Source organism: Nomascus leucogenys, chromosome 5 (genome assembly GCF_006542625.1).
Source record: "Nomascus leucogenys isolate Asia chromosome 5, Asia_NLE_v1, whole genome shotgun sequence".
Lineage (NCBI taxonomy): Eukaryota > Metazoa > Chordata > Mammalia > Primates > Hylobatidae > Nomascus > Nomascus leucogenys.
In genome coordinates, this window is record NC_044385.1 from 67,307,900 (window position 1) to 67,334,558 (window position 26,659).

General features: G+C 39.9%; 1 protein-coding gene and 1 non-coding gene across 3 annotated transcripts; one reads left to right on the forward strand and one right to left on the reverse strand.

Annotated features, from left to right (window-relative positions):
• The first annotated feature begins 581 nt into the window (after nucleotides 1-581).
• WBP4 (WW domain binding protein 4) lies at nucleotides 582-26,404 on the forward strand. Of its 2 annotated transcripts, none has more exons than XM_030813314.1 (10): nucleotides 582-1,880; nucleotides 2,830-2,902; nucleotides 5,176-5,238; nucleotides 5,324-5,447; nucleotides 10,747-10,920; nucleotides 13,697-13,743; nucleotides 14,944-15,019; nucleotides 18,184-18,377; nucleotides 23,039-23,202; nucleotides 25,102-26,404. In XM_030813314.1, coding segments are annotated over exons 1-10 (1,128 nt in total). In that variant the 5' UTR covers nucleotides 582-1,878; the 3' UTR covers nucleotides 25,313-26,404. The 2 variants fall into 2 exon arrangements, with proteins under 2 accessions (XP_030669174.1, XP_030669175.1); XM_030813315.1 differs by having other exon boundaries at nucleotides 585-1,573.
• On the reverse strand, nucleotides 958-1,029 carry TRNAE-UUC. The gene has a single exon. It is a non-coding gene; the product is annotated as a tRNA-Glu (tRNA).
• Nucleotides 26,405-26,659: the final 255 nt, after the last annotated feature.

Consider the following 26,659-nt stretch of genomic DNA (forward strand, 5'->3'; position numbering starts at 1 on the left):
TGAAACTTTGTTTTAACGTCCCCTCCCCAGTCTCCAGCCAATTTTCTCTTTCCCAAGCCCCACCTCCACCCCAGAATGTTTTGTTGTTGTTTTAATCAATTTTTTTAAATCAACGGCGCTCAAAATGTTAGACCCTTTGGAAAGTCGATTTACTTATTTAAAGCCATCTCATCAGAATGGTATTTTTCTTCTCCATAGCTCGTGGTGTGTGTTTTTAAAGGGAAAGAAAAAAGATTCTCGTTCCCAAAGGCCTTTTTTCGTGGGTACTTTCCGTGACTGCGACCAGCGCCCCTAATGTCAAGTTGGGAAGACCTCGCGGGCCGGCCTCGCGCTTGCTCAGGCGCCGCGGGTGGAGACGCGAGCGCACACGCGGCGGAAAAGGGCGCCGGGCGGTTGCGCGGCCGCGAAAGCGCGCCCCCCCCCCCCCCGGCAGGGCGCGGAAGGCACACTGTGTTCCGTGGAGCCTCGTAAATACCCTGTGGCCAGAGAACCACTACCGGCCCGGGCGCGGGCTCCGGGGCGCCCAGGGCAGGGGGTCAGCCCGTCCAGCATCGGAAGACTCTCAAGAGCGGCCGAAGAGGGTGTGGGCCGGAGCAGGGCGCTGGGAGGAGATAACGCAAGGCCAGAGTTAATCATCACCTCCTGGGCGTCTGGAAAACTACGGGCCGGAGGGGCGGGGGAACAGCCCGGGGGAAAGTGAAACTCCCTCGGGGCCCACCAGCCCCGCGAGCCGAAGGCGGGAGGGAGAAGGATCCGGAGCGCATTCGCTTCTCCAGCAGGCAAGGCGCGGCACTCGAGGCTCCAAAAGCCGCAGCGCAGCTCCTGGCGCCACTAACTACAGTAATGCTCATTTTCTACAAACTCACCCAGACAGGGGGACAAGAAAGGAGCCAGAACACAAGATTTGAAAAGTCAGCCCTCCAAACCGATAGTTGGAAAAAGAAAACGAAGGCAGCGTTCCCATACCGGGAGTCGAACCCGGGCCGCCTGGGTGAAAACCAGGAATCCTAACCGCTAGACCATATGGGAAGTGCTGCTACAAAAAACTGCCGTGACCCACCTGACAAGCATAAGCGCCTCTGCTTCCTTTGCCGCGCCTCTCACCACTGCCGCCTCTGTGCTACTGGAGCTGCCACCGCCACCGCTGCTGCCCACGCGCTCCCGAGCTAGGGAACAAGCCGCCTCCGAGCGCGCGGATGTCGTAGGGGAGAGGAGGGGCGGGGCGGGGCCGCTCTGCTGCAACAGCAAAGTTTGAGGCCAAGCCTAGCGACTCGCTGCCCCGGTTCCGCAGTTTCACCTCTTTTTTTTTTTTTTTAACTCCGCCAGAGGACCCCGACCCACAGGTCCTGGTTGCTCCGCTGGTCAAAGTGCGGGCGGACTAGTTGGCAAAGTTGAGAGCGGCGACGTCTCTGGGAACAGCTGTTTGCGTTCGGGGCGGAGGCGGCGCGCGAGCTCCTTGGCCTCGAGCCAGCGAGCCTAGAAGGAGGATGGAGGTTCTGGGCCCCAGGGGAGGACACAGAGACGGCGGGATGGCGCAGGGACTTGAAGCTTGAGATCTCGTCCTTCGGCTCAGGTCCCGTCGCGCTTTTACCCTTTCCCGGTGACCTCAACCCCTTTATACCGACCCCACCTCTTTGGAGCCAGGAGTACCGCCCCTGTAGGGGGAGGGGAAAGGAGGCGATTTCGAACGCGGATTGGGTCGTCTGGGCACCCGTAGTTGGGAACAGCGGAACGCTGCTCTCCGGGACTGAGTAAGGCGTCCGGGTCGGAGGGAGGTTCGGGTGGGCCTTGGGCGGCAGGAAGAGCCCGACTCGTCCCGCTGGGAAAGCACGAGTCTGAGTGGAACCCTGGACGACTTGCAGAGCGGCTGGCGCAGTCATGTGAGTTGGGTCTCAGGCGCTGAACAACAAGGTGTTGTTTCTCTGGGCGGCCCTTTCTCGCCCAGGTCTTCCCCTCCTCTCCTCCCGCCCTTCGGCCGGGGGCGTGACGGACGCGTTCTTAACTCACTCGGGACCGGCCCCAGACCTGCAGGGCCGGTTCTCAAGGCGGGGTAGAAATGTTACCTCGCCGAACGCCCTGGGCTATGGGGCACGGGGTCTAGCGGGAGGCCGGCGTCCGGTTCAGGGGGCGGGTTGGACGACCGCGGGTGAAGCGACGCAGTGCTCTCTCCACGACGCTGTCGGGGGTCGCACGCGCCCCTTTGGGCTCCGAAGCCCCTGAACCCTAGGGTATTGTGAAACTAGGGCTGGGCTGCGGCCTCCCCCGCCCACTGGAAGCGGCCAGCCCTGGATAGCGTAATGGTTTTTTTTTTGATCGGCCGTCTGTGAAGTCCTTCGGCTTTTCCAGTTCTCTCTTGCCTTGAGGCTCAAGAACAGTTTGTTTTAACTGATAGTCTCGGAGGAACTACAGTTTTCCCCCGCAGTAGTCTTGTACGTTGTTCTTTTGGTGGGAATAACTTGATTTAAGGCAAACTTTATGAGTTTCCTCAGGTCTCCATTACACCAACCTCCCCCAAAGCCAGAAAGGATAAATGTTCTCTAAGATGTTCCTTAGTTTTTCATAACGATGACGATAACGAGTGAGGAATTTTTGAAAGCCATTTTATTGAAGGGAGTTTTGTAATGAATCAGATACAGACTTTTCCTACTCTGCTGGCAACAGAATTTCAATTGACTGCTCCAACCAGATAAATAATAAAACGACTGTATATAACAAGACAAGATTCAGTAGCAGGGGCATATATTTCAAACTTTAAAAAATGTAAAGCATGCAGAATTTAACCTTTTTTAAGTTTTACATGAGCTTAGCCTTGTTTTCTCTCTTTCTCAGGGCGGACTACTGGAAGTCACAGCCAAAGAAATTCTGTGATTACTGCAAGTGCTGGATAGCAGACAATAGGCCTGTATGATAATTCCGCTATTAGAGATTCTAATAATAATTGTGTTGAATGAAGTGCTCCTTTTTGATGTAAACTCAGTTTACAAAGCACTTTTATGTACATTGCTCTTGCATTTTCAAAACATCAGAAGATTTCTGTCTTCTCAGTCCCCTATGAAAGCTGTGAGCCTTCATCAGCCTAACTTTGATTATAATATTAAGTGAAATTATTTCTCTGTGGCCTTGTGGGAAATGGGCAATGAGTAGGTCATCTCATTCATGTTATGAAGCACCTATATTATAATGGTGGTGTTCATAATACTGTCATACACAAAGAATTGTGGAAAGCCCTTAAAAAATAAAAGCAATATTTTTAGTCTTTCTTGTATATTTTCTGCTCTAGAAATAATCAAGTGTATTTAATGCAGAGCTGTGTATCTTTAGATTCTTAAATTTGAAAGAACACCATTATTTCCTTTCTCATGAAACAAAGTAACAACTCTGTTAGGTATGTTGTTAGTCTATCTCATAGTTGAGATCCAGTGTTGAAGATGTAAAGCAAAAAGCACACCACTGATTTTTCTCCCCTCTTGCATGTCGAAATACTATGTACATACCACATAAACACTAGGGTATCTGTTAAATATATTTTATGTTGATATCCTTTTTACTTGGCAAAGTTGGATGCACAAAGAATAGTAGTCTTGTATTTTAACAATGCTGTGGATTTCTTCTGTAGACATTTATTTCTTGTTACCTGCAAAGTATTTAGAATTTGGATTTTTTTTTTGATGTTTTGGTCTTTTTGGATAGTTGCTAAAGTTCTTCACTATTTTACCTAGGCTATCCTTATAAATAAATACCATGAATTTTTAAAACCACACAGATCACTTAAAGTCTCTTCCTTGGAGGTACCTAGGCTGTAAAATGAATTTTGTGAGTTATCTAGAGTAAGTAATCCCTTCCAGTGTAGTCTGTCTTCGTCTTCTTGAATTGGTAATAACACATTGACTTAACCTTTAATTAGAAACAAAATTAATTTAATTTTGAGTGATCCTTTAATATTGTATTCTTTGTGTAGTGTAATCAACTTTAGGAAACGCAATATATGAAAAACAGGAGGATTATCTGCTTTACAAAGTCACACTTTAAAGATGAATTCATGGTAGTATTTTAGAATAGCTCAGTTAATGCATCATATAAGATTTGATTGACAGAACTTATTTTGCAGAGCTTGCCAGGAATTTCTTACTGCATTTAACTAGAAACTTGTAATTTAGGGAGCATTTCTGATTGTTTAAATAGATAATTGCCCTCACTCACCCGCCCCTGTCCCCAGTCATCCAGTTGCCATCACTCCCCATAGGCTATCATTTTTTTTTTCATTTTCTTGCCTATCCTTCCATTGTTTCTACATGCATGTAGATACAAGTTCTTATTCCATGTATATATTATTCTGCACTATAGTTTTAAAAAACTGAACAGTATGTAACTGGAGCTCCCTTTGTATCCATACATAAAGAGCTTCTTTTTCTCTGTTACAGTAGCCTGTGAGAATGTACCATAGTTTAACCAGTCAGTCCCTTAGAGATGGATACCGTATTGTTATTGCAAACAGTGCTGCAGCCAGTAAGCTTGTATATATCATGATTTTGTACATGTGCAGGTATATCTATAGAATAAATTACCAGAAATGAAATTGCTGTGTCAAAAGGTAAATGTATTTGTAGTCTTGATAGATATTGCCAAATTATCCTCCATAGAAGTTGTACATTTTGAACCATTACCACATTTTATAAAAGTGTTTGCTTATAATTTACAAAGAATCTTAAAATATATACTTTTCTCCTAATTTTGAGGAATAAAGCAATAAAATCATTGTTCTCTATGTCCCTCCTTGTGACAAATAGAGCAATAAAATTCTAAAGGCTTTTGATGTTGAAAGTTGTTTAAGATTTTTTTCCCCAGTCTTGTGGCTTCATGTCATGTTTGAGTCCTCATTACAATCATAGTCAGTAGATTAGTCATCAAGGGTACCTTGTATTTTTCTCCATTAATAAGGTCATCATGATTTATTTTAAGAACCAAAGGAAACCTAGTCAGAGGACATAATAAACAATGTAGTTCCCTAGCATCATTTGATTAAAAGGGCCAATTTGCATTAAATTAATGTTTTCATCTTTTCTGCCATTCATTTTAATTTTAATTTTCTCATGTTTATGAGAAAATTGTTTGTTTACTATGAATTTTATGATGTTTATGTAGTTTTCTTTTGTATTTTCTCTTTTCATTTTCAAGAGTGTTGAATTTCATGAAAGAGGAAAGAATCATAAGGAAAATGTGGCAAAAAGGATCAGTGAGGTAACTTAGATTGTTTATTTGCTAATTTTTCTATGCAAATGTCAGTCCTTTATCTCACTTTCACTGTTATGTATGTCTTACATAGATAAAACAGAAAAGCCTGGATAAGGCAAAGGAAGAAGAAAAGGCATCAAAGGAGTTTGCTGCAATGGAGGCAGCTGCCCTGAAAGCATACCAAGAGGATTTGAAAAGGCTTGGCTTAGAGTCAGGTAAAAAAAAAAAAAAAAAGCAGCCAGCATGTTTTAAAAGTAACATCAGAGGTCATGCTAAGTAAGCTTTGATTGTTTCCATAAAGAGGTTATAAACTCAGTATACTCAGTGCTTTTATTATGCATCCATCATAGCCCTGTTTTGACTATGGAAGTTTGCTCATGCCCTTTTGTTGGACTTTTAATGTTTTATCTTTTAACACCTTCATTCATAGCAGCCATACTACTTTTGTGGTCACCTAATCCTAGCTCTATCCTAGGTAAGTGGTTCATTTCAGAGACACTTTGAGTTTTTTAGGTATTGTAGTTATTTAGCTAAAAGACACTATGCATTTGAAAATAGGCCTTGCATTATAATTGCAATTCACTGTGTCCATATGGTTAAAATTATGAGTTTTGTATATTTATATGGGTGAATATGTAGTGAATTAGCCTTTTGTGGACAATTAGCAGATTTTACTATTAGAAGGCAGATATTTACTACTAGAAGGAAGTTCCAGATGAAAGACCTTATTTAACTAGACTGCATCTATCTTGTCATTGAATTTAGGCTTTAAACTGGGAAGGTTTTGTGAATAATTCTCCCATATCAAATCCATTTTCCTTAAGCCAGGCATATAGCAGATCTCAGTTGTTGATTTTACGTAGTGGTTGCAGTCATCAACATGTGATGGTATTCCTCTAATAAAAACAGCTTTCAATTAAAGTTTTAAGCAGAAGTACCAGTGAAGTTCATTGGCATTGTGTTCATTAAATAAGAACAGTTGTAGCCAGACTTTGTTATCCTGGACATTGGTAATTAAAAGGTGGGAAAGTTGTTTGGTTCCTTGAGGATAAAGCCATATGTTCATTTTGAAAGGAAAAAGGATTTAGGCATTCCTGGAGAATTAGGAGTAGATGAGAGTCCAACTATTATCAATTATATGCATTGAGACATTCCATTATGCTGCCCTTTGAGCAAATAAATTTTACCATTTTATATTTAAATGGATTTTTCCTATTAAATATTACCATAGCCTTGTTTTTCCAAATAGGATATATATATTCCTTTAAACATACAACAGTGCAATACAAAGAAAAGAGTTTTTAAAAACCCACTGTTAAGATTTTTTGCAGACCTCTTCTTTAGATCTTTTTTTAAATTACATATTTTGTGCTGTGGTCTATTTGCCGGTTATTTTATTTTTTCCCTCAGTGATATATCAAATGTATCTTTTCTTTTAAATAATTAGGGAAATATATCATTTTTATATGGTAGAAGCAGACTTTGGAGTCAAACAGAATTTCCTCTTGCTAGTTATGATTTTAGATTTTTATTAAAACTAAGTAACATTATGGTATAAATTGCTTATTATGTGACCACACGTAACAAATGGTGAATAAATGGTAGCCACTGTTGTTTTGTCTCTGTACTATAATTTATTTAATCTTTTCCTGGTTAACGTTTAGGTTGCTTAGCGTTTTTCTCTGTCATAAAGAGTGCGGCATTAAGCATCTTTTTGTTTGTTTGTTTGTTTGTTTTTATTATCGTACTTTAAGTTTTAGGGTACATGTGGACAATGTGCAGGTTTGTTAAATATGTATCCATGTGCCATGCTGGTGTGCTGCACCCATTAACTCGTCATTTAGCATTAGGTGTATCTCCTGATGCTATCCCTCCCCCCTCCCCCTACCCCACAACAGTCCCCGGAGTGTGATGTTCCCCTTCCTGTGTCCATGTGTTCTCATTGTTCAATTCCCACCTATGAGTGAGAACATGCGGTGTTTGGTTTTTTGTCCTTGCGATAGTTTGCTGAGAATGATGATTTCCAGCTTCATCCATGTCCCTACAAAGGACATGAACTCATCTTTTTTTATGGCTGCATAGTATTCCATGGTGTGTATGTGCCACATTTTCTTAATCCAGTCTATCATTGTTGGACATTTGGGTTGGTTCCAAGTCTTTGCTATTGTGAATAGTGCTGCAATAACGTGTGCATGTTTCTTTATAGCAGCATGATTTATAGTCCTTTGGGTATATACCCAGTAATGGGATGGCTGGGTCAAATGGTATTTCTAGTTGTAGATCCCTGAGGAATCGCCACACTGACTTCCACAATGGTTGAACTAGTTTACAGTCCCTCCAACAGTGTAAAAGTGTTCCTGTTTCTCCACATTCTCTCCAGCACCTGTTGTTTCCTGACTTTTTAATGATGGCCATTCTAACTGGTGTGAGGTGGTATCTCATTGTGGTTTTGATTTGCATTTCTCTGATGGCCAGTGATGATGAGCATTTTTGCATACGTTTTTTGGCTGCATAAATGTCTTCTTTTGAGAAGTGTCTGTTCATGTCCTTTGCCCACTTTTTGATGGGGTTGTTTGTTTTTTTCTTGTAAATTTGTTGGAGTTCATTGTAGATTCTGGATATTAGCCCTTTGTCAGATGAGTAGGTTGCGAAAATTTTCTCCCATTTTGTAGGTTGCCTGTTCACTCTGATGGTAGTTTCTTTTGCTGTGCAGAAGTTCTTTAGTTTAATTAGATCCCATTTGTCAATTTTGGCTTTTGTTGCCATTGCTTTTGGTGTTTTAGACATGAAGTCCTTGCCCAAGCCTATGTCCTGAATGGTAATGCCTAGGTTTTTTTCTAGAGTTTTTATGGTTTTAGGTTTAACATGTAAGTCTTTAATCCATCTTGAATTAATTTTTCTATAAGGCGTAAGGAAGGGATCCAGTTTCAGCTTTCTACATATGGCTAGCCAGTTTTCCCAGCACCATTTATTAAATAGGGAATCCTTTCCCCGTTGCTTGTTTCTGTCAGGTTTGTCAAAGATCAGATAGTTGTAGATATGCGGCGTTATTTCTGAGGGCTCTGTTCTGTTCCATTGATCTATATCTCTATTTTGGTAGCAGTGCCATGCTGTTTTGGTTACTGTAGCCTTGTAGTATAGTTTGAAGTCAGGTAGTGTGATGCCTCCAACTTTCTTCTTTTGGGTTAGGATTGACTTGGTGATGCGGGCTCTTTTTTGGTTCCATATGAACTTTAAAGTGGTTTTTTCAAATTCTGTGAAGAAAGTCATTGGTAGCTTAATGGGGATGGCATTGAATCTATAAATTACCTTGGGCAGTATGGCCATTTTTACGATATTGATTCTTCCAACCCATGAGCATGGAATGTTCTTCCATTTGTTTGTATCTTCTTTTATTTCATTGAGCAGTGGTTTGTAGTTCTCCTTGAAGAGGTGTTTCACGTCCCTTGTAAGTTGGATTCCTAGGTATTTTATTCTCTTTGAAGCAATTGTGAATGGTAGTTCACTCATGATTTGGCTCTCCGTTTGTCTGTTATTGGTGTATAAGAATGCTTGTGATTTTTGTACATTGATTTTGTATCCTGAGACTTTGCTGAAGTTGCTTATCAGCTTAAGGAGATTTTGGGCTGAGACGATGGGGTTTTCTAGATATACAATCATGTCATCTGCAAACAGGGACAATTTGACTTCCTCTTTTCCTAATTGAATGGTATTAAGCATCTTTATGCATGTATCTTTTCACGCTTATTTTTCTCTGAAGGTTCAGTTTCTGGAAGTTCATTACAGTATCAAAGTATGAATATATTTTATATTGATAGCTAATACCACATTGTCTCCAGAAATGGACTGATTTACATTTTCATTAGAACAAAAATAAGTTTATTAACCCATTTTAGGAGTAACTAGCCAATCCATTGGAAAGTAAAGCCATAAAAACTATTTTTCTCTCTTTTTTTTGAAGACAGGTCTCGCTCTGTCACCTGGTTGGAGTGCAGTGGCAAAATCATGGCTCACTGTAGCCTCGACCTCCCGGGCTCCAGTGGTCCTCCCACCTCAGCTCACCACCAGTGCCAGCTATTTTTTGGTAGAGGTGGGGTCTTGCCATGTTGCCTAGGCTGATCTGGAACTCCTGGCCTCAAGCAATCCACCTGCCTGGACTTCCCAAAGTGCTGGGATTACAAGCGTGAGCCACTGTCCCCCACCAAAACTACCCATTTTTTCAAATCAATGTAAACACCTGATCTATCAAACTAATACTGGATTTGGTCATTCTTTTCACTACTTATTGATCTTCTGCAAAACAACAACAAAACATTTCTTTGAATATTAGCAAAAGTTAATGTTAATTGGCCAGGTGCCGTGGTGCATGCCTGTAATCCCAGCAGTTTAGGAGGCCGGAGTGGGAGGATTGCTTGAGCCCAGGAGTTCAAGACCAACCTAGCAAGATGGTGAGACCCCACCTCTACTACAATATAAAAATAAAAAATTAACTGGGCTTGGTGGTGCGCACCTGTAGTCCCAGCTACTTGGGATGCTAAAGTGGGAGGATTGCTTGAGCTGAGGAGTTCAAGGCTACTACTGTGGGCTATGATTGCGCCACTGCACTCTAGCCTGGACGACATAAGAAAAAAAAAGTAAATGTTAATTATCTGAATTGTCTTTGTAATTGTTGTCCATTTTTCTATTAGAGTGTTTGATTTGTAAAGGATCTTTGTTAGGAATATTAACCCTTTGCCATATTTATTGTAAATATTTTTTCATTTGTCTTATATATGTTTTTTCTTTTTATTTTTGTCATACAGAATATCTTAATTTTTATGTAGTCAAATTTAACATTATTTTACTTTGTGTTCTTTTTGTAACTATCTTTGACCTAGTATTTAATAAAAAAGGGGGAAGGGAGCAGGGTGTGGGGAACAGCTTTACTTTTTTCCTAAATAATTAACCAGTTAATCTAAAAACTTTCTTTTTAAGCATGCTTTCTTTATTTCCATTTTTATTTTTATTTTTTATTTTTATAGATTTAGGGGGTACAAATGTAGATTTCTCATATGCATATATTGCATAGTGATGGAATCTGGACTTTTAGTATAACCATTGCCCGAATAGTGAACATTGTACCCAATAGGTAATTTGAAAACCTCTTTTTTTAATGATCTTTTATCCTCTGATATGAAATACCAGCCAACCTGAAGTTGGCTCTGTATCTGGACTATTTTGTTTCAATTATATGCTTGCCTATTTCTATGTCCGTTCCACACTGCTGGCTGTTTTTTTAACCCACAGTTTTAGAATAAGTTTTAATACCTGTTAGAACTAAATTCTCCTTTTTCTTTTTATTACGGTTTTCCTGCCCTTACATGTTTATTTTTCCAAATGAACTTTATAATAATGTGTTAAGTTCTCAAAAGAATCTTATCAGGTTTTTGATTGGAATAACATTAATGTTTTATGCCAGCAACAATAAAAAATAGTAGTTACTATAGCTGCTTTACCCTTCTCTCATCTCTTTAGAAATTTTGGAGCCAAGCATAACACCAGTAACCAGCACTATCCCACCTACCTCGACGTCAAATCAACAGAAAGAAAAGAAAGAAAAGAAGAAAAAAAAAGATCCTTCAAAGGGCAGATGGGTAGAAGGCATAACCTCTGAGGGTTACCATTACTATTATGATCTTATCTCAGGAGGTAAGTCATTTAGGCATAAAACTGGTAAAGAACAGTGTCACTAGTAGAATAGAACAATTTATTTTATGTTAGGATTTTTATGTAATATTGGAGCATTTTAAATAATGAAAGACCAGTTTTTCATTTTTGCCGCAAAGGTAAGAAAACTATGTGCCCTTTAAAAAGGTACCCTTCTCATAGTGACTAAGTGTCATACTTAGTCAAAGCCTTTAATAATGACTTTCTTACAAATAAACTATAGCTTTATATTTTCTCAGTAGAAACTTCTGTAAATATAAACTACATGGAAATAAAGAATTTTGCATAGAAATAAGGAATTTCAAATCCACTTCACAAATTGTAAGGGTACTTGAAATAAAATATTTTACAGGAGAGATTTTCTTCTGGGAGCTGGTAACTGATTTCTTTTTTCTGTAGCTGCCTTGATTGATTTGATATCGTTACTGAAAAATGGCATTGTGTATTTTACTGTAAACTGATACCCAACAGAAAAATACACAGTGCCATGGCCAGATGCGGTGGCTCATGCCTGTAATCCCAGCACTTTGAGGGGCCTAGGTGGGTAGATCACTTGAGGTCAGGAGTTCAAGACCAGCCTGACCAACATGGTGAAACCCCATCTCTACTAAAAGTACAAAATTAGGCCGGGCACAGTGGCCCACACCTGTAATCCCAGCACTTTGGAAGGCTGAGATGGGTGGATCACGAAGTCAGGAGATCAAAACCATCCTGGCTAACATTGTGAAACCCCATCTCTACTAAAAAAAAAAACAAAAAATTAGCTGGGCGTGGTGGTGGGCACCTGTAGTCCCAGCTACGTGGGAGGCTGAGGCAGGAGAATGGCGTGAACCCGGGAGGCGGAGCTTGCAGTGAGCCAAGATTGGGCCACTGAACCCAGGAGGCGGAGCTCGCGGTGAGTGTTGATTGGGCCACTGTACTCCAGCTTGGGCGACAGAGTGAAACTCTGCCTCAAAAAAAAAAAAAAAAAAAAAAAATAGCCAAGCGAGGTGGCTCATGCCTGTAATCCCAGCTACCTGGGAGGCTGAGGCAGGAGAATCGATTGAACCCGGGAGATGGAGTTTGCAGTGAGCTGAGATCGTGCCATTTCACTCCTGCCTGGGCAACAAGAGCAAAAGTCTATCTCAAAAAAAAAAAAAGAAAAATAAATACACAGTGTCGTTTTACAGTAACAATATCAAAAACATCTTTTTGTTTTTCCTAAAAACTAAACGTATTTGGGGTTTTTACTCTGTATACATTTTGGAATAAATTAATACACTTATTCTACATTGATGTAGCATTTTACTCTCCAGAGTCAAAAAATTTAGCACCAAATAAATAAGCTTGATAAAAGGAGGAATTTTAAAGTGCTGTAATGGAAGTGTAATTAAGATTATATGGGAACTCATAATAATGTTGAATTCATTGTGATTATGTAGCTTTGAGAGATTATCATAGGAATTACTTTTGAGCTGATCTCTAAATTAAGATACGGACATCAGGAATGATGCCTTACTCACCATTGTATCCCTAGCGCCCAACATAGTGCCTAGCACAGTGCAGACAGTCTGTAAGTGTTTTGATTAAAGAAGACTTCCGTGGATTATTAAGAGGTACAGAATCCAGACAGAACAATATGAACCCCAAAAAAGGTTTGAAAGTATTGGGAAATAGTGGTCGAGGTAAAACATGCAGTTCTTTGAAGACATCTTAGTAGAGTTAGACTGGAAGGTAGATTGGGGCCGTCTTATGGAGGGCTGAGAGAATGATGGTGCCATTTACTTAGATATGAGATAAGGAACTGAAAATAAGTTTAATGGGGACAATAATGAATTAGATATGTTGAATTTGAGGTACCTAAAGAATATTCCTATGACAACTTTTGGTAGCTAATTGATGGTTACAGTGTAGAGTTGAGCAAAATTGAGTCTGGGGATGTAGATAATGTATATGAGATCACAAGCAGAGAGAACAGAGCAAGAAGTTAAGAAGGTGAGTGTTACATATATTAAAGGAATGGTTAGAAGAAAAGCCAGCAAAAGAAGGTTAAGAATGCTAGGAAGGTGGGAAATAAGATCAGAGAGTTAATCATGAAGAAATCCTCAGGCTAACAATCTTACTGTAATGACTATTATCGTTAGGATCATAATTACCTTTGGACTATGTAGAAATATTAATCTATTAGAGTTTGCACTGAGCTTTAAGTGACATGCATATTGTAGTTTAGCAATGAAGATACCATAAATGATTATGTACTAGCAATTAGAAGTCTTTCTCAAATTTACTTACAAACTATTATTTCTTTTCTCCCTTCCAATGCTTATTGCTTGCTTCTTTTTTTCAGCATCCTACTTTATATACTCTTCCTCTCCATGTTACATGTTTTTAATTTCTGCATACTAGTTGTTCCTCTTCTGAGTCCTTATTCAGTTTATCTCTCACTCTCCCTTGCCCCAAGATATCAAAAGGCCTTTGAAACTTATCAAACCTGAATTCTGTGAAACCTTTACGAGAAGCCCTGCCTGGCTCTAAAATTCCTGTGGAAGTTCCAGTAACTTCTAATCCCTCGTTCTGTTCTTTCTTCTTGGTTACATAGCATTCAGATATATTCTCTGCACAGTACTGGAATGTATGTTCTGTTTTATTTTTCAAATATGTTTTAAACTGTAGACCTGTAGTGTTTTGTACATAATGACTGTAAATTTTGTCCAAATTTTTTGGAAAGTATTTTTTTAAAGCAAAAAGATTTTATAAATGCAATATATTTTGCTTTAAGCATCTCAGTGGGAGAAACCTGAAGGATTTCAAGGAAACTTAAAAAAGGTAACTGAAGCATATTAATAGTGTTCTTGTTTTATTCTTTGAAGTGATTCGTTTCTTGGGTTTTTGTAGAGTTTCGTTAAGCAACTTTACTTACAAATACTCCACTCCCTCCATCCCCAAACTGTGTCCTTTTTTTTCCCATAATGCTTTTGTTAGGAGGCTGGATGGAGATGAAATAGTGATATCTGGCCGGGCGCAGTGTCTCATGCCTATAATCCCAGCACTTTGGGAGGCTGAGGCAGGTGGATCACGAGGTCAGGAGTTAAAGACCAGCCTGGCCAAGATGGTGAAACCTCATCTCTACTAAAAACTGCAAAAAAATTAGCCAGGCGCAGTGGCAGGTGCCTGTAATCCCAGCTACTCAGGAGGCTGAGTCAGGGGAATCACTGGGACCTGGGGCGACAGAGGTTACAGTGAGCCGAGATCGCACTGCACTCCAGCCTGGATAACAAAGTAAGACTCCATCTCAAAAAAAAAAAAAAAAGTACTGATATCTATCCAAAAAATACATTCAGGGCAAATATTAGTTGGTTTGCAGTCAGTTGCCATTCACATGTTCCTGTCCATTTGGAAAGAATTGTTCCTGGCTTTCAAAGGTGAGACATTCACTCTTTGAAAGTTGGTTCTTTATTAGCAAAAACCAAGCTTCCTGGCCATGATTAGTACTACCACCCCTAATACCCAGGTGTATTAGTCAGTTCTTGCATTGCTATAAAGAAATACTTCTGAAACTAGGTAATTTATCAAGAAAAGAGGTTTAATTGACTCACAGTTAACGCAGGCTATACAGGAAGCATGGTGGCATAAGCTCTTCTGGAGAGGCTTCAGGACAATCATAGCAGAAGGCCAAGGGAAAACAGTCACATCTTACATGGCCAGACCAGGAGCAGGGGGTTAGCGGGGAGGTGCCACACTTTTCAATGACCAGATCTCAGGGTAGCTTGCTCACTATTTCGACAACAGCACCAAAGGTGGATGGTGTTGAAACCATGAGAAACCACCCCTGTGATACAGTCACCTCCCACTAGGCCCCATCTCCAACTTGGAGGATTACAATTCTACATGAGATTTGGGTGGGGATGCAGATCGAGATGATATCACCAGGTGTCAGGAGGAGAGGCAAGGGTGGCTGACTCTGAGTTATTCAATAGAAAATCATGGTTATCCTCAGTTTATGCTGGGTTTTTTTCCTCTTATTAGACAGCAGTGAAGACTGTTTGGGTAGAAGGTTTAAGTGAAGATGGTTTTACCTATTATTATAATACAGAAACAGGAGGTAAGTATTACCTTTGATTATCTTAACTGTTTAAAATTGTACCTGGAACTGCTTATTGGCCTGCTGATTAATCATCTGAACTTGGAAATTTTAGTATACAATAAACATATTTGTGTAGTAAGCATGAATTATTTTTTGTAATTTAAAAACAATACAGTGGAAAAGCAAAAAGATTTCTATTCGTATTATATTGTGCTGTTCACCAGTGTTATTCCCAGTTGATATTGCATTCACAAACTTAAAAATAGAATCATTTTAGCTTTCTCTGACATTACTATTTTTAGAATTATTTTAGAAATATAGTCATTACCTTGGAAGGTAGCTTAGAGATCATCTAGCTCAACTTGCCTTTTCCTTTTTAAAAATAAAACTGTGGCCGGGCACAGTGGCACACGCCTGTAATCCCAGCACTTTGGGAGGCCAAGACAGGTGGATCACCTGAGGTCAGGAGTTAAGCGACCAGCCTGACTAACGTGGTGAAACCCTGTCTCTGTTAAATACAAACAAATTAGCCGGGTGTGGTGGTGCATGCCTATAATCCAAGCTACTTGAGAGGCTGAGACAGGAGAATCTTGTACCTGGGAGGCGGAGGTTGCAGTGACCGGAGATCATGCCATTGCACTCCAGCCTGGGCAACAAGAGCAAAACTCTGTCTCAAAAAAAAAAAAAAAAAATAGGCCAGGCGCAGTGGCTCACGCCTGTAATCCCAGCACTTTGGAAGGCCAAGGCGGGCGGATCATCTGAGGTCAGGAGTTCGAGACCAGCCTGATCAATATGGTGAAACCCCTTCTCTACTAAAAAATTACCCGGGCTTGGTGGTGGGCACCTGTAGTCCCAGCTACTCAGGAGGCTGAGGCAGAGTCGCTTGAACCCAGGAGACAGAGGTTGCAGTGAGCCAAGATCACACCACTGCACTCCAGTCTGGGTGACAGAGCAAGACTGTCTCAAATTAAAATAAAAAATAAAACTGAAGCTATTTAGTAGTGTCTAACGAATTAGTAAAAGTGAAAATTTAACAATGTTTCAGTTGCATACTTATGAAGCATGCATAAATACTAATTGTTATCTAAAACTTTCAAATTAATGTTTCATCTAATTTAACATCATAAACTGCAGTTGAATTTATCAGAACAGCTATAACATTAATGTAACTTCAGGAGAGGCTTTTTTTTTTTTTTTTTAATTGCTGTGATCATTAGCTCATTGCATAGCATTAAATCTTTGATGATGAAAAGGCCCTTTTAACCTCCAAGTAGACATTTAGCCTGCCCAGTCATAGCAATGTTGATATTCCAGTACAATTGAAGGTTGGGATTTTTATACATATAAAATAGTACAGTGATATAATACAGCTTTAGAGTTAGACAGATCTGAGTTCAATGCACAGCTTCTTTACTTACCAGTGATGTGACTGTGGGCAAGTTACTGAGCCTATAGTCACTCTTCGGTGAAATAGAATAAACATACTTGCTCTGTAAGGTCGTGAATGTCATATGTCATGAAGTTACAATAACAGTGCTTGGCATGTAGTAGGTGCTAAATAAATTACTTCCTGAACTGGCATGGTGGCTCACACCTGTATTCCCAGAACTTTGGGAAGTTGAGGCAGGCGGATCACTTGAGGTCAGGAGCTCATGACCAGCCTGGGCAACATGGTGAAATCCCGTCTCTACTAAAAATACAAAAATTAGCTGGGCGTGGTGGCGCTTGCCTGTGGTCCCAGCTACTTGGGAGGCTGAAGCAGGAGAATCGCTTGAACTGGGGAGGTGGAGGTTACAGTGAGCTGAAATCACGCCAAATAAATAAAAATAAAGGCCGGACGCGGTGGCTCACGCCTGTAATCTCAGCACTTTGGGAGGCCGAGGCGGGTGGATCATGAGGTCAGGAGATCGAGACCACGGTGAAACCCCGTCTCTACTAAAAATACAAAAAATTAGCTGGGCGCGGTGGCGGGCGCCTGTAGTCCCAGCTACTCGGACAGGCTGAGGCAGGAGAATGGCGTGAACCCGGGAGGCGGAGCTTGCAGTGAGTGGAGATCGCACCACTGCACTCCAGCCTGGGCGACAGCGAGACTCCGTCTCAAAAAAAAAAAATAAATAAATAAAAATAAAAATAAAATAAATTCTTGAAAGTTCTATTGTTGTGTGAAATGTGGATAAGTAATGTTTTTCATTAATCCTGCCAAGAACTCTGAATTAATTAAGGTGCTGTATATATTGATTTGCCTTGAATGATTTTGGTTTATTCCTGGACCAGAATAATTATTAACGGCAGCCCCTTTCACTCTTAAAACTCTCCCAGTTGAAAATAGGGAATTAATTACAAGGTAATTAGAAATATTATTGTTTTACTAAAAGCCCAATGAACCACTGGATGGCAGTAGAGTTCAGTCAGTTGAGATTCCCACTGCTGCCCCCCCCACCAAAACACCATATAAAAATGAGAATTTAATATTCACTTAGTGCTTCACAGTGTAATTTCACTCCATGAAAATCTTAGGAATTTTTTCTTTTTTTAAGTTGAGACAAGGTCTTGCTCTGTCGCCCAGTCTGGAGTGCAGTGGCACAATCATGACTCACTGCAGCCTCTATTTCCTGGACTCAAGCAGTCTTCCCACCTCAGCCTCCTGACTAGTGGGGACTGCAGGAACATGGCATGATGCCTGCTAACTTTTTAATTTTTTGTAGAGACAGGGTCTCACTATGTTGCCCAGGCTGGTCTCAAACTCCTGAGTTAAAGCAATCCTCCTACCTCGCCTTTTCAAAGTGTTGGAATTACAAGCATAAGCCACCACACTGGGGCCAGGAAAGGAAATCTCTGTGATAAGTAAGTTTCAGGAAATCTCTTGTTTGCTCATTATCAATATGTTTCCTGAAATTGGTGTCAGATAAATTGTGAACCATTAGAAATATCACCCAGTTCTTAGGTCTCTCATTCCATTGGAGTTATAGTTTATACATCTAGTAAATCCAGGCTGTTTGAAAGCAACTTCTGAAAGATACAAGAGCAAGAGGTTTGGGAACTCTTTATCTTCTTGATCAAGAGATAGTATGAAATACATACAGTATTGTCATTTAATAATTGTAAGTGATAAATGTTATGTTGAAATTACATCTGAATAGAATTAATAACTAAATAACATGACTTTAAAATGTGTTGAGCAGAATCCAGATGGGAGAAACCTGATGATTTCATTCCACACACTAATGATCTGCCTTCTAGTAAGGTCAATGAAAATTCACTTGGCACCCTAGATGAATCCAAATCATCAGATTCTCATAGTGATTCTGATGGGGAACAGGAAGCAGAAGAAGGAGAGGTCTCTACAGAGACAAAAAAGCCAAAAATAAAGTTTAAGGTAGGTTTTTAAATTTTACTCTTCACATCAATTTTTTTTTTTTTTTTTTTTTTTTTTTTGAGATGGAGTCTTGCTCTGTTGCTCAGGCTAGAGTACAGTGGCACTGTCTCACTGCAACCTCCACCTCCCAGGTTCAAGCGATTCTCCTGCCTCAGCCTCCCGAGTAGCTGGGACTACAGGCGTGTGCCACCACACCCGGCTAATTCTTTGCATTGTTAGTAGAGACAGGGTTTCACCATGTTAATAACCAGATGGTCTTGATCTGACCTCATGATCTACTTGCCTCGGCCTCCCAAAGTGCTAGGATTACAGATGTGAGCCACCACGCCCAGCTGACATCAATTTTTGAAAAGCTCTACAGACCTTAAGTCTTCTGATAGAACGTAGAAATTAAGACATATTTTGGCAACTGGATAAATAAAACCGGGAACACTCAGGAGCCCATGAGTCAAAGCAGAGAAGACACATTATTAGCATTGAGCAATGGTTGCGATTGTTGGCCTGAGAAATGTAGGAAAATCAGAGTTCCTACATACCTAGGCTACAGCTAGGATCTTTTTTTTTTTTTGGAGCAATAGGAAGAAACTTTTTTTTATTTTATTATTATACTTTAAGTTTTAGGGTGCATGTGCACAATGTGCAGGTTTGTTACATATGTGTACATGTGCCACATTGGTGTGCTGCACCCATTAACTCGTCATTTAGCATTAGGTATATCTCCTAATGCTGTCCCTCCCTCCTCCCCCTACCCCACAACAGTCCCTGGAGTGTGATGTTCCCCTTCCTGTGTCCGTGTGTTCTCATTGTTCAATTCCCACCTAAGGCTACAGCTAGGATCTTGTTATTGCCTGCAGTTTCTCTGATGGAACTTAGAGTGAGGGTTATGTCCAGTTTACAGAGGAGCAGCAGCAAAGCCTTCGTTGTAGTTGCCATCACAATGATTATAGCCAGCCAGATTTAGGTAATCCAGTATCCAACTTAGGATAGAAATGATTAATTTCTTCCATCAAAAGGAATGTGTTCCAACAACAACAACAAAAAAATACAGGCCAATAACCCTGCTGAACATAGATGCAAAAACCTTCAAGAAAATACTGGCAAACTGAATCCAGCAGTACATCAGAAAGATTAATACACCATGATAAAGGGATGCTTTATTCCAGGGATGAAAGGATGGTTCAAAGTGTACAAATCAATAAATGTGATTCACCACATAAACAGAATTAAAAACAACCATATAATCAGCTCAATAGATAAAAAGCATTTGTTAAAATTCAGCATCCTTTCATGATAAAAACCTTCAGCAAACTAGGCACAGAAGGAACATACCTCATAATAATAAAATAATAAAAGCCATATATGAGGCCGAGTGCAGTGCCTCATGCCTGTAATCTCAGCACTTTGAGAGGCTGAGGCAGGAGAATCGATTGAACCTGGGAGGCAGAGTTTGCAGTGAGCTGAGATAGTGCCACTGCACTCCATGCTGGGTGACAGACCGAGACTCTGTCTCAAAAAAAAAAAAAAAAGAGCCATATATGATAAACACACAGCCAATGTTATACCGAATGGGGAAGCATTGAAAGTATTCTCCCTAAGAAATCAAACAAGGTAAGGATGCTCACTTTAACCACTCCTTTTCAACATAATATTGGAAGTCCTAGCCTGAGCAGTCAGGCAAGAGAAAGAAATAAAAGGCATCCAAATTGGAAAAGAGGAAGTCAAGCTATCCCTGTTTGCTGATTAAATGATCTTACTATCTAGAAAACCCTAAAGACCCCTCCAAAACACCTGGATTTGATAAGTGACTTCAGTCATGTTTCAGGATACAAAATCACTGTACAAAAATCAGCATTTCTGTATACCTATATCTATATAATAATGATAAAACTGAGAACCAAATAAAAAACTCAATCCCATTTGTGATAACTACAAAAAAAAAAATCTAGGAATCTAGGAATACATTTAACCAAGGAAGTGAAAGATCCCTACAAAGTGAACTACAAAACACTGATTAAAGAAATCATAGATGATACACACAAATGAAAAAACATGCTTATGGATTGGAAGAATCAATATCACTAAAATGACATACTGGCCAAACCAATCTACAGATTCAACACAATCCCTATCAAATTACCAACTTCATTTTTTACAGAATTAGAAAAGCCAATTCTAAAATTTATGTGGAACCAAAAAAGAGCCTCAATAACCATAGCAGTCCTAAGCAAAAAGAACAAAGGTGGAGGCATCCCATTACTTGGCCTCAGACTATATACTCCAAGACTGTTGTAACCAAAACAGCGCAGTACTGGTATAAAGATAGACACATAGATTGATGGAACAGAATAGAGAACCCAGAAATAAAGCCACATACCTACAACCAACTGATCTTCAACAAAATCAACAAAAATATACACTGGGGAAGGGATACCCCATTCAGTAAATGATCCTGGGAAAACTGGCCAGCTATATGCAGAAGAATGAAACTGGACCCCTACCTCTAACCACGTACAAAAGTTAAGATGGATTAAAGACTTAAATGTTTAAAGATCTGAAACTATAAAAACCCTAGAAGGAGGCCAGGCATGGTGGCTCACACCTGTAATCCCAGCACTTTGGGAGGCCGAGGTGGGCGGATCACCTGAGGTCGAGAGTTAAAGACCAGCCTGACCAACATGGAGAAACCCCATCTCTACTAAAAATAGAAAATTAGCTGGGCGTCCTGGCGCATGTCTGTAATCCCAGCTACTGAGGAGGCTGAGGCAGGAGAATCACTTGAACCCAGGAGGCAGAGGTTGCAGTGAGCTAAGATCATGCTGTTGCATTCCAGCCTGGGCAACAAGAGTGAAACTCTGTCTCAGAAAAAAAAAAAAAGAAAAAAAAAATCCTAGAAGGAAATAGGAAAAACTCACCTGGTCATTGACCTAAGCAAAGAATTTACGACATAGTCTTCAAAAGTAAACACAAAAACAAAAATAGACAAATGGGAGGGACTTAATTAAAAAGCTTATGCACAGCAAAAGAAACAATTAACAGAGTAAATAAACAGCCCACATATTGGGAAAAACTATTTGCAAACTATGCATTCAACACAGGACTAATATCCAGAATCTGCAAGGGATTCAACAAGAAAAAAACAACTCCATTGCAAAGGGGGAAAAGGACATGAACAGGCATTTTTCAAAAGACACACAGGTGGCCAAAACACATGAATAATGCTCAACATCACTGATCGTCAGAGAAATGCAAATGAAATTCACAAGGAGATACCATCTTATACCAGTCAGAAGGCTGTAATTAAAAAGTCAGAAAATGGCTGGATGCAGTGGCTCACACCTGTAATCCCAACACTTTGGGAAACTGAGGCTGGCAGATCATTTGAGGTCAGGAGTTCAAGACCAGCCTAACCAACATGGTGAAACCCCATCTCTACTAAAAATGCAAAAGAAATTAGCTGGGCATGGTGGCGCATGCCAGGAGAATTGCTTGAACCTGGGAGGTGGAGGTTGCAGTAAGCCAAGATCATGCCACTGCCCTCCAGCCTGGGTGACAGAGCAAGACTCTGTCTCAAAAAAAAAAAAAAAAAAAACAGATACTAGCAAGGATGCAGAGAAAGGGAAACACTTACACACTGTTACTGAGAATGTATGTTAGTATAACCTTTATAGAAAACATTTCTCAGAGAACTAAAAGCAGAACTGTTATTCAATCCAGCAGTCCCACTTGTGAGTATCTACCCAAAGGAAAAGAAATCATTAAACAAAAAAGATACTTGCACTCATATGTTTGTAGCAGCATTGTTCACAATAGCAAAAAGTAAATCAACCTAAGTGTCCATCAGGATTGGATAAAAAAATGCGGTATACACACACACACACACACACCCCATGGAATACTACTCAGCCATAAAAAATGAAATGATAGCTTTTGCAGCTATGTGAATGGAACTGGAGGCCATTAACCTAAGTGAAATAACTCAAAGTCACATACTACATGTTCTCACTTATAAGTAGGAGCTAAACAATGGGCACACATGGACATACAGAATGGACTAATAGAGAGTGGAGACCATAAAAGGTGGGAGGGTGGGAGGGAGGTAAGTTGAAAATGTATCTGTTGGGTTTGTTCACTGTTCAGGTGATAGGTACACTAAAAGCCCAGACTTCACCGTGACATAATATATACATGTAAGAAATATGCATTTGTGCCCTCTAAGTTATTTTTTAAAAGATAAATTATAGGAAAAGGAAAAAAATTACAAAATACAGGTAAACAAGGACAAACTCCCTATAATCTTGCCACCTCCCAGAAAAATTCAACAGTCACAATTATAAAGGGAGTCACTGTTGGATATGCAAGTAAAGCAAGAAAGCAGAAAAGAGAAGTTAAGAGAGCCCTGTTTATATGTCCTTAATTGTAGAACTTAAGACATTAAGGTGATGATTTAGGAAGCCTTTGTCATGGTATATCAACATTTCAGACATGGAAAACCTAATCAAGCAGTAAAGTTCTTCTATGTATATTTATTGTGTTACGTGCAAATTTGAGTTAGTGAATTGTTTATAAATCTATAACAATACCTTTAAAAGCCTTAAAGAAATTTTATTTTTGTCTTGGTAGTTTTGCTTGAACGGTATTATTTCTTGGCTTTTACATTTCAGGAAAAAATTAAAAATAATGATGGAGGAAATGACCCAGAAACACAGAAAGAAAAAAGTATTCAGAAACAGAATTCATTAGGTTCAAATGAAGAAAAATCGAAAACTCTTAAGAAATCAAACCCATATGGAGAATGGCAAGAAATTAAACAAGAGGTTGAGTCTCAGTAAGTACCTGGAGCTTTAATCCCACTGTTACTACAAGTGATTTTACATCCCATTACTTCCTAAATTGCAGTAAGTAATTTCAAGGATGCTGTGCTTATTAAAAATATAGCTTGAGGCCAGGTGCAGTGGCTCACCCCTGTAATCCCAGCACTTTGGGAGGCTGAGGTGGGTGGATCATGAGGTGAAGAAATGAGACCATCCTGGCCAACATGGTGAAACCCCATCTCTACTAAAAATACAAAAATTAGCTGGGTGTGGTGGCACGTAGCTGTGATCCCAGCTACTCAGGAGGTGGGGGCAGGAGAATCGCTTGAACCCAGGAGGTGGAGGTTGCAGTGAGCTGAGATTGCGCCACTGGACTCCAGCCTGGCAGCAGAGCAAGACTCCATCTCAAAAAAGAAAAAAAAAAAAGTATAGCTTGGCCGGGTGAGGTGGCTCACACCTGTAATCCCAGCACTTCAGGAGGCCAAGGCAGGCAGATCAGCTGAGGTCAGGAGTTCGAGACCAGCCTGGCCAACATGGCAAAACTTAGCAGGAAATAGTGGCACACATCATGTTGCCAGCTACTTGAGAGGTTGAGGTGGGGGGATCACTTGAGCCCAGGAGGTTGAGACTGCAGTGAGCCATGTTCACACCACTACACTCCAGCCTGGGCAACAGAGTAGGACCTTGTCTCAAAAAAAAAAAAAAAAAAAAAAAAAAATGTAAAAACTAAATAGATAAGCAAATATTGCAGCAACTCAAGTATTACTCAACAAAGTACATTTCTTTAGGATTCAGTGTTGCTATTTAGTTTTATAACTTAAAGCAGCCTATGATAAACTGATAGCAAAGAAGGTCCTTGCTGGCCAGGCAGGTGCAGTGGCCCACGCCTATAATCCCAGTACCTTGGGAGGCTAAGGCAGGAGGTTCACTTGAGCCCAGGAGTTGGAGGCCGCTGTGAGCTATGATGGCACCACTTCACTCCAGCCTGGGAGACAGAGCAAGACTCTGTCCTAAAAAGAAAAAATCCTCAGAATAGACTGCCTTCTGCACAGCTCCATTCTCCAAATAGGATGATGTGTGTTTTTCAACAGGTTTTATGCTCTCAGCTACTTAGAGTTAAACATAACGATCTTTCTGGTCCATGTTCCAGAATCTCATAGATGGGACTGATGGGTGTGATGTGACTAATTTGCTCTTTCACAGACCAGTTGACTATCTAGGGAGTACGGTACTGTGATAGGCTGTTTTTAATCAGGTACTGATATCAGGACCACTCAACTGATTATTTATAATTAATCATGTGGATGGTTGAAGGGCTAGTTCTTAGAAAAGGAGTGCTAGGCATACAGCTCCATTCAGTCTTCTACACAAGGAAAATGAGATCTCGACTCGCTGCAACCTCTGCCTCCCAGGCTGAAGTGATCCTCTCACATCAACCTCTCGAGTAGCTGGGACTGTAGGCACATGACACCATGCCCAGATAATTTTTGTATTTTTTGTAGCAATGGGGTTTCGCCATGTTACCCAGGCGCATCTCGAAACTCCTGAGCTCAAGTGATCCTCCTGCCTCGGCCTCTCAAAGTGCTGGGATTACAAGCTTGAGCCACCGCACCCAACCCCCTTATCCCTTTACTTGTACTGCTTATATATAAGCCCAAGCGTTTTCTTAGATAATGCATCCTTTGTGCAACAGGAATAAATTAATACATAGAACTTCTCCCAGCATTTATCCACCTGAATAAGTGCTCAGTATCTTAAATAATGTTGTAAAGTCAGTATTTTAAAGTAGTTCCTACTCCAAAATAAGCAACTTCTAATGTATTGTCATTAGAAAGCTGATCTTGGGGCATTGGTTATATGAAAACATTTGTCTTACCCTGTCAAATAGAGTTTTATTTTAACTCTATTTCCAGTAAGGAGGTAGATTTGGAACTTCCAAGCACTGAAAATGAGGATGTATCAACTTCAGAAGCTGACGGTGGTGGAGAACCCAAAGTGGTATTTAAAGAAAAAACAGTCACTTCTCTTGGAGTTATGGCAGATGGAGTGGCCCCAGTCTTCAAAAAGAGAAGAACTGAAAATGGAAAATCTAGAAATTTAAGGCAACGAGGTGATGATCAATAGTTGCAGGAGAGCTTTTTGTATATGCTTTTAGGACAGAATGGAGACTTATACGTCCAAAGTTTATCTGTGTTTGTAAGTATTTTGATGCTAAAAATTTAGATTTATTCTAAATGTATTTGATGTGAATTAAAATAAATATTTTTCATGTGAAATTTATTTTGGTTCCTAAAATGGAAGCCTACCACATTGCATTGTAATACAGTGTATTATGTTCAGTGTCTAAAAACTGCTAATTAAGTTATAATTTAAGATGCTATGTATCTGTTATTTAAAACATGGAGAAACAGGGCCTTTATTCCATTCGTATTCATATGAACATATTTATCCTGCATCGAAAATGCATTACTTTTGCACATTGATGTTCACTGTTGTCCAACAAATAAGTATTGGAGTACATGAGAATATTCACAGCCCAGTGATGATTTGGTTCTGAGGCTGATGTGAGAAGGCTGATGTAAAAAAATGTATGCATATTGGCTTACCTTACTCAATTTAAAGTCAAAAGCCAACAGCCAGGAGCAGCTCAGGTACTTCAGATGTGCTTAATACGGAGTGAAAACTGGACCAGAGGTGGAAAGGTGTATTTGCCCCAGTTCACTTCAAAGCAGCAAACGTTGTTTAAGCATTTTAGTTTGAACCAGGCATTGTGTTAGGAATCCAGGGATAAAGATGAATGAAATGTATTTCTGTTCTTCAGGAGTTCACATTCTAGCATATGCCTTTTTTCCCCCCAGTCATGCACTCTTTTTAGCAGCCTTATATGTACTAGAAAAGATTTTTTTAAGTTTATTTAAAGCTGTGTAGATGAAGGCTTGATCTGAAATAGTATAAGGTCTCCAGCTTCAGTAAAAGTTTTTAGTGTTTACTTAAATTAGTAATTTCTCACTTTCTGTCTGGTTAAAATGTCTTAAAAAGTAGAATTTTCTTCTTTAATCCATTTAGTAGTTACCTCCCTTTTACTTTTCAAATTCACAAAATTATAGTTCTCATAAATTGTATAGTATTTAACTTTTAATAGTTAATATTTGTCTTTTTAAGATTACTAGTGTACATGTAAAAAAATAGCTTATTAAAAACTTTATCAAAGAATAAGTTAAATATTGTTATTATTCTGACTCCAGTCAGAATCACCTTAGCATTGGTGAGATAGTATTTGGAGATTTGTCTTTGCATTTTTTCAGTCTACTTTTTGGGTATTTTATGAATGTGAAAGCCTAAACTTTCCCTTTCATTAGGAAGAGATACTTTATAATTCTTGATAGCCCATTCGTCATCTAGCTGAGCAGTGCATTCTGGGGCTTCACTCTTCTCAGGTGGAAAAAATAATGGACTGTAAATGCAGTGGTC